Here is a 15976-nt window from a genome sequence, read left to right on the forward strand (position 1 = left end):
TTTATTTATGCATACAAGAACTGGGGTGTAGGCCAGAGGTGCTGGGTGGGTGGTGAGATGACTCATCAGAGACAAAGTGGGGAGCAGAACAGAAATACACTGCGGAAGGGAGCAGTAGGCAAGGCACAAGAGGTCTGCACCACCAGGAAGGCCCCTAAACCCACTATTTTCTGCTACAAGATTGATCATCAAGCACCTGGCATGATGCCGAGTACATAACAAGTAAACTATAAACACATAAATATTGTCTGTTTCCTAGTTTTAGGATATAACTATTTCAAACCATCACTTATTTCTATTTCTACTATAAAAGTAGGTGCAATAAGCATAAAAACTAGTTTGCCAATAAAAAACCAAATGTGGAAAGGGAAATAAGTATATTTAGGCATACAGCATTTGTTTGGACTAACAATCCTTGTTATTCAAATTTCGTGTCAATTCTGTATATGTGAGGGCCAAAAGAAATACTCCAGTGAACTGATAATTAATATATGCCATTAACTTACAATAATTTTTAAGCATTAGATCATAATCCCTATTTGAAACAATTATTAGACATAATTTTAATATTTTATTCTCAAATCCCTTCAAGAACAAGGACAAAAGTAGTATCAACAATCCATCCACAGCCAAAGCCAGAAAATGGTCAGTTACACTAGATCATTTTTAAAAAATCAAGTGTTTGCATAAAATTTAATTAAAGTGGTACTGACCATGCCAGGTGGAAAAGAATTCAAATTTTATTATTGGGTAAAAATTATGACCAAAACTATCAATTTTTAAATAAATTCATGAAGATTAAATATTTCCACAATTGAGTTCATTATAAAGTAGGTCTATAAAATATTTACACAGTATTTCAATCTCTCAACTTTGTATATTCACTTCATGTTATATCATAAAGCTGCAATTACCATTTATTTATTACCATATTATTTATTACCAAGAATAAAACAGCACGCTTAAATTATTTGTCTATGATGATGTATGTCACTGGAAGAGGCATGGTGTGAACACTCAATATTAGTTTTAGTTTACTCACTATACCAATCTTATGGTCCTACCTCTACCAAAGGTAAAGATAACATAAGAATGGCAGATTTCTTCCTGGCCTCTGTTCCATTTTGGACATGTGCAACTGAACAGAAAGAGTAATCCACAATCTATGACCTATACTTCTGTTGAAGTACAGCTAAGCCAAGGTCACAATGCAAAAAGAAAATGATAGGTAGTTCCTGGCCAAGAAGGTGTGATTCACTAATGATAGAAGGACTCTTCAGGCATCCACTAGGAGATACAGATGTATTCCATGTGCTGCCGATGATAAACATCAAATTAACACCAGCTACTCAAGCTACTGTGAGTATATGTGCAAGTGTGCATCGTTGGAGAGGACAGAACAACTTTGTCAACAGTCTTTGAAAATGCCATTTTAAAATTACAGAACGTACTAAGTATTAACGTCTGTATTTGGAAAATAGATGAAACTTTGTGAATGAGGATAGCCTCTGGGCTATCTTCATGTGAAAACTGAACAAAAGATGTATCTAACAGTAAAAAATGTCTATTTAGAATTTCAATCATATATATCTCATTTTATTATATAATCTAAAGTCAAAATATGTAAAGAGGTTAGTATTTAATTCAGACTTGGTGTGAGAGAGAAAGTAAGCTTTAGCTCAATTTGATTCTATAGTGAAATAAATCAGTTCCCAGACAGAGTCTCAATCAAGTCTTAGCCAATAATATTTGCTACACAGCAAATATTAACTCTATTGTTAGGTTGGCAGTTTATAACATATGTAGGACACTCAAGGTCATTCAATTTCATGATGCATTTATACGTTAACAAGGCTTCTGACACATGCATATCATTAACCATGTCTACTGTAAACAATACTCTTCCAATAGCCCATTCTACAGAACAATAAGAACACAAGTCTTCTGCTAACTGCCCACACAACTTGCTATCTAAAACACCATAAAAATATATTTTAATTACTCAATTTTAGCAGAACTTTTTAAATGAAACTACAGACTATTAAAAAAAGCATCTGTAAAATGGGGGGATATATCACTGTCTTTTCAAAATGCTGTTAAAAAGAATACATAAATATTAACTTTCAAATGTGGTCATATACCTTCCTTAAAAGAATCTTCTAAAACAGCATGTTTTCCATGTGATCTAGAATACCGTGAAAGGACTTCATAGGATGTAATGGTGCTAGACTGTTTATTTTTACATAAATTTCTACTATACTCATTTACTAACTAATGTCGTCAATATGTACCAGGAATTATGCAGTCCTAGAATTATAACGAAGAGCGAAAGCAAGATAGAGGTCCTGCCCCATCTAGTCCTATCCAAAAATTCTCAAAGGGGCCTCCCTGATGGAACAAAGGGTTAAGTGTCAGCACTATGAAGCAATCTGCAGCTACTGCAGTAGGAATTCAATCCCAGGCCAGGGAAGGGACTCAAATGGCACAGCAGACCTTCTTTATTTTACCCGCACTGCTCCCCTCAGCAGTGTTTCAATCAATATGCCTGTTCTGCTCCCCACCCTGCCACTGGTGAATCCTCTCACCGCCCCCGCCCCGCACCTCTGTCCTGTACCCCAGCTCCTGTATGCATAAATAAATTAATCTTTAAAAAAAACTCTCAAAACCCCATCTATTATGTCCAAACTCGTCTGTCTGGTGTGTTAAAGTCGAATCACCATCAAGCATAAGCATGCATTTTCAACTAACTTCTCATTTTTAGCTCTTCCTGAGATATTCCAAATTTTCCTATTCTATATTCTTGTAAGTGTAATTCCATATACTTGAAATGTGCCTGCCCTGACATAGCCAATTATCCAAATTCTACCCATTTTTAAGATTCATTCAAGAATTAACTCTTCCTCAATGTTCTGCTTCCCTCCATATAAGTCCACTAATAAATATCTTGTGCCACTCTTATGACAACTGTAACAAATCTATGTACATATTCTATCTCCCCCCTTAGATTGTCAGCTCTGAAAGGGGAAAAAAAAAGTGTTTCTGATTAATTTACAAATTCTGTCCAGCACTTAATACAACGCAGGTTCTTAACTACTGAATAAATACAGGTGGTAATCTAAATAGGAAAGATCATTAAACAGTGATAACATCCTATATTTATTAAATTCAAAGAATTTTTTAAAACATTTGTTGATATATTATTTTATCTGTTAGACAATGCTATAAATTTTTTTTTAAGACTTATTTATTTATACAAGCACTGGGGTGCAGGCTGGAGGCGCCAGAGGGTGAGAGAATTCACCAGAGACAGAGCAGGGAGCAGCGGGTGAGACAGGAGAGGTCTGCCTCGCCATGTGGGAATCTCCCTGGCTGGTCAGGAATCCAACAGGTGCTGCAGAGGCTGCAGATAGCTTCACAGCACTGCACTCAACCCCCTGCACCACAGGGGAGGCCCGTGACAATGCTATAAAATTTAAATGTGTGAGGAACTCAGCAAATGGGTACTAAACCCAGGCCATCCCATGAAAATGGTTTGCACTCCTGAGTTTCTTTTATAAGCTCACTGCCCCAACTACACTGGGAATCAAAGCTATCTGTACCTATCTGAACTAATGACAAATAATGATACATTTAAGTCATTTAACCTTGTTTTATAAAATGGTGTGTGCTTATTCAGGATGGGTTGGAGCCAGAACACATTTAAATCTGTTTGAGGACACTGGCTAACTGAGTTCTGGTTAAAAAGCCTCTACTACAGCAATGAGGATCATTGCCCTGCCCACATTGGTGACACAAATCAAGAACCCCTCTCTCTTATAATCTTCATGAAACTGATAAATAACAGGATGAATTTTTCCTTAGTATTGTCAACATATGTTACTCTCCTCCCTAAACAATCAGAGTTTTAGGTAATTTGTTCAAGGATGCCAAGACAGATGTCCTTTCCCATCATTAATATCGATCTACTACGCTATTTTTAAGATAAGTTAAAAACATGTTGCCTGAAGCGGAACTGAAAGTATGAAAATTTTTCATACTTTTCAAAATTTTTCATACTTTTTAGACTAAACGTATTTCAGTGTGAATAGCATGGCCTTTTGAAAGGGCAATCATCAAAACTGCCTAGGTATAAAGAAGCCCAAGGCTACCTGTGAAAAATAAAATTAGTTTAATGAAGAAACCTCATTTTGATGAAGTTCACCTTCCCTACTCAGGCAGACAAACTACAAATATTTACTTATTTCCTGATATTATAGAAAGGAGTCTTCATAAGAATAGCAAAAAGTCTTACTTCCCCCAAGGCTAGCAAAACCATAAATAAAAGTAATTTTAAAAATGAGATCTTTTTTGCAAACATGATATTAAACAGGAGGAAGAGTTTCTGATGACAGATCTGTGAATGCACTTGCCTGCACTTTACTACTACATACACAAAATCTTTATCAACATAAAGATACTTCATCTTGGGCCTCCCCGGTGGCGCAGCAGTAGAGCGCTGGGTTGCGAAGCTGCCCGCAGCCTCTGCAGCGCTGGTTCGATCCCCGGCTGCTCCCCGGCCACCGGAGGAGGGTCCCACATGGCACGCAGACCTCTCCTGCCGCCCGCTGCTCCCCTCAGCAGTGTACTTCGGTCCTTCTGCCTGCTCTGCTCCCCGCTCTGGCTCTGGTGAATTCTCTCACCCTCCCGCGCTTCTGACTGTACCCAGTGCTTGTATAAATAAATACATGTTTAAAAAATAATAAATGAAAAAAAATAAATGGGCCTTCTTAAAAAAAAAGTATATTTAAAAAAAAAAAGATACTTCATCTTTCTCCAATTCTCATCTTATTCTTACATTTTTTAAATCAAGCGAGTTCTGCTGTATGATTAACTACAAACTACAGAGTATTATTCTACAACACCCTAGCAACCAGCTCATATTCAGTTACACTATCACAGCACCAAAAAAAAAAAAAAAAAAAAAAAAGAACTAATTGTATGATCATGTGGATATCGTAGAAGCCCTTTAGTTCAATCCTAGATGGGCCTCAAGAGGATAATGCTTATTCTGTTGAGCTCACTGCCAAATCACAATATGAAAGAGGCAGGATCAAAACAAGACCCAATTATACAAAGAGTGCATTTTATCAATGTCGATTTATAAAAATAGGTATGTGGCCCAGTACTTGTGGAAAATTGTTCAAAAATATTTACATAGATGGAGCATTAAAGAAAATTATCAAACACTTACTAGCCATAATGATATTCAATGAGAATCTCTTCAGGTAGCATCAGGACAGCAGCTCAAACATAAAATACTTAAAGCAACAGTATTGAATTTCATAATTCTCTAGTGGATAAAACATATTTCTAAACTGTTGGATTCTTTGGGGAAGAAGAAAAAGAAGTATATTTATGTGTTATTCCTGCTTTTAAAATATCTTTTAAAGGAAACAAAAAAAATCTCAGCTCCTCATAATGCTGCCCATGGCTGAGTGTATCAAGTTCTAGTTACCATTTGCTCAAATATCATAAAACAAAACAAAACAGAAACCATTTGAAAGGCAATTTTTTTAAAACATATTTTTTCAGATAATTATCCTTTAAAGTTAAGCACAAATAATTATATATTAGCTTAGTCGCCTATATTCTAATCAGGGTTCAGAAACATAGAACCTAGCTGAACAGTAGCCTCGGTAGCCACCTCTTATCTTCACCATAGTTACACTGTCCTTTTACCATGTGTTTCTGATTTTTCAAGATCTGGGACCAAATAATAAATGTATTTTTCTTAAAGTGGGAAAAAAAAAACTTCTAATGACAAATGTAGTTTTAGCTTTTCAGGTATCTCAAGATAGTTAAAACAAATAATAATCTCCTATCAAGTCTAAATATTCAAATGCATTGTGGTCATGTGAAGTTTTTAAGACTCCAAACTATGTTTATTTTTATTTTCCCATTACCATTTTGGTGTGTGCTCAGTTCAGAGGAGCCCAGGCTAAATTTATGAGTTCACATTACTGGAGTCAACATGTGCTAAGTGTCATTAAAAAAATATTTAAAATCAAGATAAATCCTTTGTCCAGAATTGCACAAGTCAATGTTTTTTCTGTAAGTACAGGAAATAAAGATCTGGTAAAGTTGATTTATTGATTTTACATGGGCCAATCACATAATTTCTTGTTATGTAAGGCTTTCCTACTGATGATAATTTCTTTTTTTTCTTTTTTTTTTTTTTTTGGTGGGACCCTCTCCGGTGGCCGGGGATTGAAATGGTGCTGCAGAGGCTGCGGGCAGCTTTGCAATCCAGCACTCAACCGCTGCGCCACCAGAGGAGGCCCAATAATTTCAATTTTAAAAAGAGCAGAATACAGATCTGGAGCCACTATGACCAGTGACAAGAGCAAATGATAGACTTCTCTGCTTGTTCCTTTTTGGGTATGCTAATTTCAAAAGTATGAAAGAAAGAGGGCATTAACAGATGACACAGTGATGACCAAGAACCAGTTCCATCTGCTGCCTTCCACAGAAAACCCAGGTTTTACTTATTTCATCATTTTATTTATGCCATCATCCCTATAAAATACTCTTAGAGTAGAACTGACCTGATGCCATCAGGAATAAAATTCGCTTGAACATTTATAGTATTTTATCTCCACTTCATTCCATTTTAATGGCCAAATATATAATTTTTCCTTGAACTATAATTAGGCCCTTAAATTCTACTAATATATAAACTTTTTTCCCTATATACCACACTCACATTCTTTTATCAACCTCCCAGAAAAAGAAATACATCAATTACTTCACTGGGCAAAAAATGATTTTACCACCTTAATGTATAAAAACCTCTTCTAAATCTTAAAGTTTTCTGATAAAGAACAAAATTTTGAAATAAAATACACACAAGCAGAGAAAAGTCAAAACAGGTCATCGTTTAAATTGGGGGACTAAATACTTACATATCAGTCACAATATATTCATCACTAAAATTACTTACATGTCAGGAGGGAAAAAGAAACCAAGTAACAGTTTACCTGGTTCTAGGTTTTAACCCTACTTGTTCCAGTGGTGATTCAATACCTTAATGAGGCGGATTTTACTGAGGTTTACTTTGTACAAGCAGGTGACTTTATACCAATGCAAAAATATTAGACCATAATGCCTATACTTACCAAAGCATAAATTTCCTCCTACCCTCCCCCCAAACTGATTAGATTTAAATTTTCCCTAAAGCAACAATCTTTAAATGATGATTTTTTACCAACTGTTTAAGTTTTGTATCATTAGAACATAAGTCCTTTATATGCTATTTCACCACAATCTCAGTATAAATGTCTCATTTTTCATAGAAAAAACTAATTACACGGTTCAGTAAGTTGCCTGCGGTAACACATCGATTTTATTTACATTCAAAAGTTAGACTTTAGTTTGTTCTCCCAATTTCAAGCACATTTAGCTTAATAATTCTGATTCATTAGATCTCTTCCTATTCTTCTTATGAAAGAATTCTAAAGTCATTATGATCTTACCATAATTTTACAATATAAATGTACTGCTTACCAAAGTATTTTTCTTTTAAGGATATAATTTAGATTTATCCATTAAGTCTAATATTTCAGTATGTAGACACTATAATCATATAATAAAAACTATTACTACTGTCTAACAAACTAATTCTTTCAAAACTAAACACAAAATAGGAAAATAGAACAGTAGTATAGTTATTAAAATAATCAGAAAATTTTTGTCAAGGCCCGACAAAAACAAGGAATATTTACTTCATAAACTTCTTAACACTAGTAGCCATTTACCACTGGGTATGTGTTTTCCCTAAAAGTACATTTCTCGTGAAATACACATTTAACTTTAACCATACAATAATAGCAAATATAAGGTAAAATTTACTTTTCAAGTGCTTTATACTAGTAATCTCAGGTATTAAGGTCATACAATAAAATCTCTACATAAATGTTGATATATAAAACACTGCAAATCTAGAATGCTATAGAATTACATAATTTACCTATTCTTAAAATCATCAGCATTTTATACTGAACAATATATCCAAACAATGTAAAAAAATTATTTTTCCCATTTAATCAACGATTAATTTCAATGAATTACAAATTTTCTATCAATAGTGTTAGAAAAAGAAAAGGATCAGACTTTCTCTTAAACAAATTTTAAAACTGAATGACATTTTATCTATTGATTTTATATGTACAAGCAAATTTTTCATTTTAGTTGAAACAAACCTATTTACAGTGCTGATTAAAATTATTTTATCTCAAAGATAACCAGGAACCACTGAGAAGCACTGAAAGTTCACAGACTCTAAGATAAATGAATATTCCTACATACTTTGTTTACTGTCTGTGATTTTAGAAAACTCAGTCAACACTTCTCTTGCTAGTATGCTAGCAATAAGGGGCTACTGAACGTCAGAGTTTGATTTTACCATCATCATCTGCTACTGCTAAATAGATTTTTAATGCTTTTCTTCCCTTCTCTCTTCTGCCCTCCCTACCCTTCCTGTGATTTAATAATGTAGTCTTCACTTAATTTGCTCTTTTAACTGCTTTAAAAAGGCAGGTGGTTCAAGAATCTTTTTTTTTTTTGTTTTAAATAGGTTCAATGTTAGGTTCTTCCTCAAAACAAACAGTTTCAAAGTTTTGCCTCAAAATTTCCTACTAATTTTAAAGGGAAAGGATTTCCTTACATGATGAAATCTGGCCAAAAAAAAAAAACCCTAAAAGAAGTATAAACTTAGTGGGGTCAGTATTAGGACAATCTGAACTAATGTGCCTATGATAAGATGACACAAAGTTTATCACCTCAGTATTATTGCCAAAGATGTTTAACATGAATCTAATCATGAAGGGCAATTCAAAATATGGAATATAGATAAATTCAAAATATGGAATATTTGACAGGATAACTTATCTGCTCCCTTCAAATAACATCGACATTACTTAAAGGACAAAAAAAAGGGGTGGGGGGAAGAGACAACTTGGAGATTGTTCTAAATTACAGCAGCCTAAAGAGACAAGACATCTAAATGCAGCATGGTCCTTAACCCTAGACTGGAGAGTATGGGTTAAAAGGCATCATTAGGACAACAGAGGAAACCTGGACAGACTGAATGTTAGATAACACAATTATATCAATGTTAAATTTCTTAGGTGAGAAGAGAGTATCATGGTTCTGTAAGAACATGCCCCACATTCCCACACAGGCTACCTCCTCCAACTAAGACAAATTCCATCTAAGCTAGACCATTCTCTTTAATCTCTCAGACCCACCTCAAGTCTCACAGACTCTGGGCTTCCCCCAAGTGAATCAGACGGTTTTGCAGGACCCCATAACTTAATCATTTCAAGCACTTACTCCATTATATAATAAATATGGATTCATCTTGCTTCCTCCCCAACAGCAGGCTCCTCAAGCATAAGAACTCATTTACATATCCAGCACTGAATCACCACTCTTACCTAATGTCGGAGGCTGAATAAACAAACCAGCAACCAAAGAGGCCATCCACCACTGACGCTAGGGTTTACAACATTTTTGTTTTAAGTTTACAGAACACTGATGCATTCATTGTTCCTGGAATTTAATGCTGCCCTTAGTAAAGTAGCCAGCTACCACATGTCTCATATACATACAGTGTTCTCTGTATTATTCATATTTGTGTGGCTGTCTTTTACATTATAACTTGATCGTGAAGCCCATTTATTTGAACCCACAGATGCTAGTGCTCCTGGGTGGACACTAGAAAGGACATACATACACACAGTGTTCAGCCAGCGTCCTGCTTCAATACATTATGTGGGAAGGCAGTAAAATTACAATTCTAACTTACAGTGATCCAACAGAGGCAAATTCTGATCTTTTTAACAACACAATTTAAGATTTGTGATAAAACTTTGTTTACAGCCTAAATCTAGACAAATTTCATACAAATAGGGGTATCTTCACTGCTTTAACATTTTATTATTCCCGGTTATTCTACCCAAACATTAAAAATTACTTCAACTTAAAAGCATACTTTAATAATTAATATTTTGTAAACCATTACCAAGCACTGAATGTTATACAATACAGATCAACTGCTTTAAAAAATGCCAAAATGATTTAATTTTTATGTTTGCTGTCACTAGTAGCAGCAGCAATAGTTACAGATTAACTGACATATGTGCTATTTATAGGTAGGAAATGGAGACACTGATAAATTAAACAACTTGACTAAGGATACAAAGTAAGCAGGATCAAACCCAAGCTCATGCTGTAAACACTATGCCATATAATATAAGCAGCCGTTCTCCAAACAAGAGTCCAAAAGAGTTTATCCAAGTGACAGGGACAGGCTATAATGTGTTTTAAACTTCTCTTCGACTATTTCATAGATACTTCAAGCATTTAAACAAAAGTATAGTATGATAAAGCTATACTTGTGTGTCCTATGAGAGTCTCTTTCTGTAGGGATAATTTGTATGTTTAAATCCAAGAAAGTTGCTTTGATATTCTATTTTTCTGTACAGGTGTTCTAATGAGCTTGCTGTTTGGAGTACATGTAAAGACAAAGGAAATTTTCAAATAACATAACTAAAAAGCATTTTAAGGAACAATAAAATATTCCGATCAAAAGATAACATTAGAAAAAAAGGTAGGATCATATCTAATGTTTACAGGATTCTGCTAAAATTTATTTTTACCCAAAATGAAATGACTCTTACATACAGAGAATGAAATAGTTTCCAAGACTACCAATTAAAATGCCATTTTTATATCCTTGATTTTTTTCATGATCGTTTTGTCATATTGTTCTCCAGCATTGAAAGTTGTATTTATGCCACTCATATTTGTAAGTTTCAAATACTTTCTATTATTAGGTTGAACCATATAAAATTATCCTTTTTGACTACTTTTATCTATAAAAATGAGCACTTCATATGCTTTGCTCTAATAACTTTCTCAAACGGAACATATTACAAAGAGTAGCAGTACTTAGTAAGGAAGCCCTGATCACCCCATCACTCCATTACTTTCTTGGTAGCACGCAAAGGAATGAACAATTCACACCATTTTCAGACTCAATAGGAGAGAAAATAAAATAAAAAGTAATTGTTCCCATGAGAAAACATTCACAATATATTATTAAGTGAAAAAAATTGAGTCACAAAACAGTATACCAATTTCCTTTACACATAAAAACATCAATTGTTAAAACTGAAACTCAGGTTTTTCTTTTATGTTTTTGCTTTGTTTTCTTCATTTGGTGGTTCTGTTTTCCTGGATTAACTGAAATGCAGTAGTTCTATAATTTCTAAAAAAATCAATTTAAAAGGAAATATTTAATTCTTTACCAAAAAAGAATGAATCTACATATACAACCTAAAGCAACTATAAAAATTTAAATAGCCTACATCTTTCCCTTAATTCAGAAACAAAGTCCCTAAGAAATAACACAGTAACTTCAGTTATTTCTCACATTGTGCATTTGCTTTCTTGGCATAGATAAATAAGTTTACTCATTCATCGACTAAACAAGTCTAATAACAGTTGGGTTTAGTTTCATCATCATTATAAAATGATGATATGTGATGCTAATAAATAAGGGATCAATATGGAGTAAGGAAATGGAAGGAGACTGAATCAGAAAAAATCATGAAAACAAAATGATACATTCTTCTAGCTTACCTGAGTTTACTGCTAACTATATGGAATAAGTTTTGATGCCTATACTGAGATTTTGCTGATTTACCACCTAAGTATGAAGGCTTACCCAGAATAGGTTCTTGTATTTATTACCAAGTACCTTAAAAAATATGGGGAGAAAGAATTGAGTTGAATAGACAAATTGGACCACAAAGTAAACAGCTCAATTAGTCTATTGTGGTTTACTGCCCTCTGGCTGCTGTGGCAGGAGATATCACAGATAAAAAAAATGACTGCAAAGAAAAGCTGAGGTATCAGGCAGAAGTTGGCAAAAAAATCCTTCAGGCAAATTTACATGCTTTAGAATAAGCCCTCAAATATACCTTTAAGTTTGTTTTACTTCTTCATTTAAAAAATATTAGAGATCAACTATCATTTCAAATACTACCTCAAATTTTATCACAAATTAACGAAATACAGAGAATTCTGGATATAACAAAATTTGATTCTAAGAGAGTAAGTTACAAAGAATTAATGCTCTATCCCAACTAAAGATTGAAATTAGCTGTGATATCAAAAATTCCTTCACATACTATAGATAGAGACATTCAGGTAAAAAGGTAAAAAACTTTTTACCAGAAATGTAAAGAACTCCCTGGTTGTAAGTCTGTGGTAAATACAAAAAATAGCTTAAATATAGAAACTCTTACATTAATTCAAAGTTTCCAGATATCAGATGGAATCTAGTCAAAGTTAAAAATTAGGCAACACTGAAGCAAATTATTTCCTGGACTCACCTAAATACATAAAAAGTAGAAACAAGCAAAGGAAAATGTGCTACGCCAAACTCAGGCTCAGATTAATCCTTCTTCAAAATCCTATTCAATGTAATCTCATAATTTTTTCCAATAAACTTACACTATGTTTCTATTATCACTTGATAATTTTCTGCCAGAGTTCAGCCAGCACTGAACCACAACAGCAACCGTCCAAGAAAAAACAATCTGTTTGTTTCACTTATTAATGACTCACGATTCAGTTTAAAACAGTGGATCTTAGCCTTATTTCCACCCCAACACGCCCAAAGGACACAATACTTTCCTTGAAGAAAAGTGGCCCACAAAGTTGTCTGCCAGCTTGGCTGGGAAAGGACAAGCAAATCGGAAAACAATGGCAATAGAAAGAAAAGCTGGAATCGGGATGTTCTTTTTAGAGACACAACCATCAAACACTTGATTTCTCTGCTCAGCAAGTCTTAATAACCTTTTCAGAAAGCACCATTGTTCAAAAAAAAAAAAAAAATGATGTAAACAATTTTTAAGGAAAAACAAAAACCTTACCCTGAAGCTCATGATGTATTACACCCACTAAGTTGGGTTCATCTCCCCACCAGAATATCCATAATTCTTTGCAATCTGGCTTGACATCACGACGCCATACACACAGCAAGTTGGCTTGCAGACAGCGGATGAAGCTTAACAGGATTGGATCATCTTGGGCTGGGGCTGAAATTATGGGTCCACAGTCCCCGTGCCCTCCAAAATTGTACCTACGCCATTTGATTCCCGTAAGTTCCGCCTGGGAAAAGACAAGAAAATTAAAATAGTTTTGATCTTTCTTTCAACTTACAGAACAGTAAAAGCATGCTTCCAATACAAATAAGCAATTTTGCTAAAATAAATATTTTCATTAAATTTACATCATAAGATTTTCCTACTTAGTGAATGTATGTCAATAGTCCTTGATTTTTAAAGATTTATTTATTTATTTATACAAGCACTGGGTACAGTCAGAAGAGCGGGAGGGTAAGAGAATTCACCAGAGCCAGAGGGGAGAGCAGAGCAGGCAGACTGACGAAGTACACTGCTGAAGGGAGCAGTGGGTGGCAGGAGAGGTCTGCGCGCCATGTGGGACCCTTGCCCAGTGACCGGGGATCAAACCGGTGCTGCAGAGGTGGCGGGCAGCTTCGCAGCCCAGTGCTCAACCGCTGAGCCAACGGGGAGGCCCAATCCTTGATTTTTAAAGGGGGTAAAAATTCATTTCTTTCTATCAAGATTTCGACATAGTCCTTTATATTACATACTAAAATACAAATTACTTCCTACTCAACCATCTTCCACCTAAATATTTACTATAAAGTCCCCGGGTAATAAAACCAATTTCAATTTTATTATTCCTTAGTTGATACACAAATACACTTAGTAATCCAGTTAGAGTTTAAAAATTAAGTTTGTAGAACTGAAATAATTTCTTTCCAATAATTTCCCCAATTTCTTCCCACACAGAAGCAAGGGTTTAAATCCTTTTAAATTGGGGAAGCAGTTAGCCAAAATAAACTGCTAATAAAAGTGATATAGTTATTCAAGTTACTTAACATGTAGCACAGCACACACACACACAAAAAAAAAAAAAAACTCTGCTTCTATAAAGAATTCCCTAATGTAATTTGGTCTTTTGTTTTTTAAACACATTTTGAAACATGGGAATGTTAAACCAGAATTACATACATTTGTATTTTAATTTTTTTTTTCTTAAGTTGAGGTAAAGTTGGCTTACATCATTTTATTGTTTAAGGGGCTATAGGTTCAAAGTTCTGTAAATGTATGTTTTCACACTACGCCCATCACCCCACCCCCAACAATCCTCCACCATGCTCCAAGTGGGACTCCTCCCTCCTCTGCCCTCACCCTGCCACTCTTCCTTTCTGGTTGCTTCATTTTTGCATGGATTTTAAATTTTCTTAAATTTTAGATTTAAGGAACTAATTTCAAGGAAATTTCAACACAAAAGAATACTGAATTCTTTACTTAAGTAGCTAGCTATAAACTGTGTGTTCAAAACTAACAGCACAACTGATTCATAATATAATTCTGTACAAATAGCCCATGTGGGCCTGCATTCAATTCTTATTCATCTTCCCGCACCCTCATGCTCCTCACCAGTCAATGACTTCTGTCAAGTTCTTTTTCCAAAAACAAGTACCACAGGGTAGAAAAATAACCATATCATCTACCAACATAACTGAAATAAATTTAAAGTGGTAAAACAATCAATCACTATAATGAACACATTTAAGGGAAAAATATCAATTTTCTTCGATCCAAAAAAAGACTTCATTTCAGAACGTGATTCCAAAAACAATATCCAAACTAAAGTCATCTGAAATTCAGTAACTTATACTTTTATTATGAGGAATGCAAAGCTAATCTTTCCTTGCAAAAGCTGACATTGGCATCATTTAGGTTCCCCTTTGTGTAATTTTCTCTGACTATAAAAGTACTACATGGTCAATACAAAAGGCTCCAAAAGAAGTAATATAAATAAAAAGTAAGCTAATCAAACTAGAAATACTTATTTTTCCATAATCACATCAGAAATAACTATTAGCATTTTACAGTATGTTCTTACTATTTTTCTGTGCATGTAATTTTAAAAGTTGGAGCCATACTGTATGGTTTTATATCCTTACTTTTCCCAAAAGTAATTTTTAGTGTTTGCATAATCTACTTATTGTTTGGAGAAAATAAAATGTATTCTCTAACTGGATAGTCTTCCTTTTTTTTCCCTATTAAAATTATTATAATTGGTCAACATTCTTGAACATTGATTTTTTTTAATTATTATTTCCTTAGGGAAATTGTTTGACACAGAATTACCAAAGAACATGAGTACCAAAGAACATGAGTATTCACTAAGTACTCCTTTCCAATTAATCATCCCACCAATACAAATAACCTCCTCCCAAATTGCATATATTTTTAAACACCTCCCAATTTAATAGAATGGAATGTCTTTATACTAATATGTATTTCCTTGTTTTGCTTAGAGGAAATAATCATATATTTGATCAGAAGTATAACCTGGCGCCAGCTGTCCTAAGTTTGAATCCCAGTTCTGTCCTTATAACTAGCTCTAAGTAGCAAATACCTAGTAAGTTATTTAGTCACCTCACTAGCAAAATGAGGATAGTAGTAGTGACGAGGTTGATTAAATGAGTTAGCCTATACACAGAGCACTTAGGACAGTGACTAGCTGGCAGAAAAAAATATAAACATTATTGTCAGTAGTAGTATCTGTTTCTTTCAGTTGTCTATTCATATCTTTTGTGCATTTTTCTATCATATGAGGCCCTTTGTTTCATCAGATAAAAACTGTTTTAGTCAGAATGCCTAACACCAACTTGTAAGTAAACGTCAAAATAAAAGAAAAACTAAGTAAAAAGAAAAAGAGGCAGAATTCAGAAAAGTTAAGTAGAAGACTAACTTTTCTTATCACCTAAACTAGTGTTCGGTGCTAAGGGTGGGAGAGAGGGGGAGAGAGAAGATGGTAAATAAAA

General features: G+C 34.2%; 1 protein-coding gene across 1 annotated transcript in view; it reads right to left on the reverse strand.

Moving 5' to 3' along the window:
• The window catches only part of MED13L (mediator complex subunit 13L), a gene marked incomplete at both ends in the record, with an annotated part of 253459 nt that overhangs the window by 207481 nt on the left and 30002 nt on the right, over positions 1–15976 (reverse strand). Inside the window, one exon of the mRNA XM_084254298.1 lies at positions 12981–13218. Within this exon, the coding sequence (XP_084110424.1) occupies positions 12981–13218 (238 nt within the window). The remainder of the gene's footprint in view (positions 1–12980; positions 13219–15976) is intronic.

The sequence above is a fragment of the Talpa europaea genome, assembly GCF_964194135.1.
Source record: "Talpa europaea genome assembly, chromosome: 14".
NCBI classification, from domain to species: Eukaryota; Metazoa; Chordata; class Mammalia; order Eulipotyphla; family Talpidae; genus Talpa; species Talpa europaea.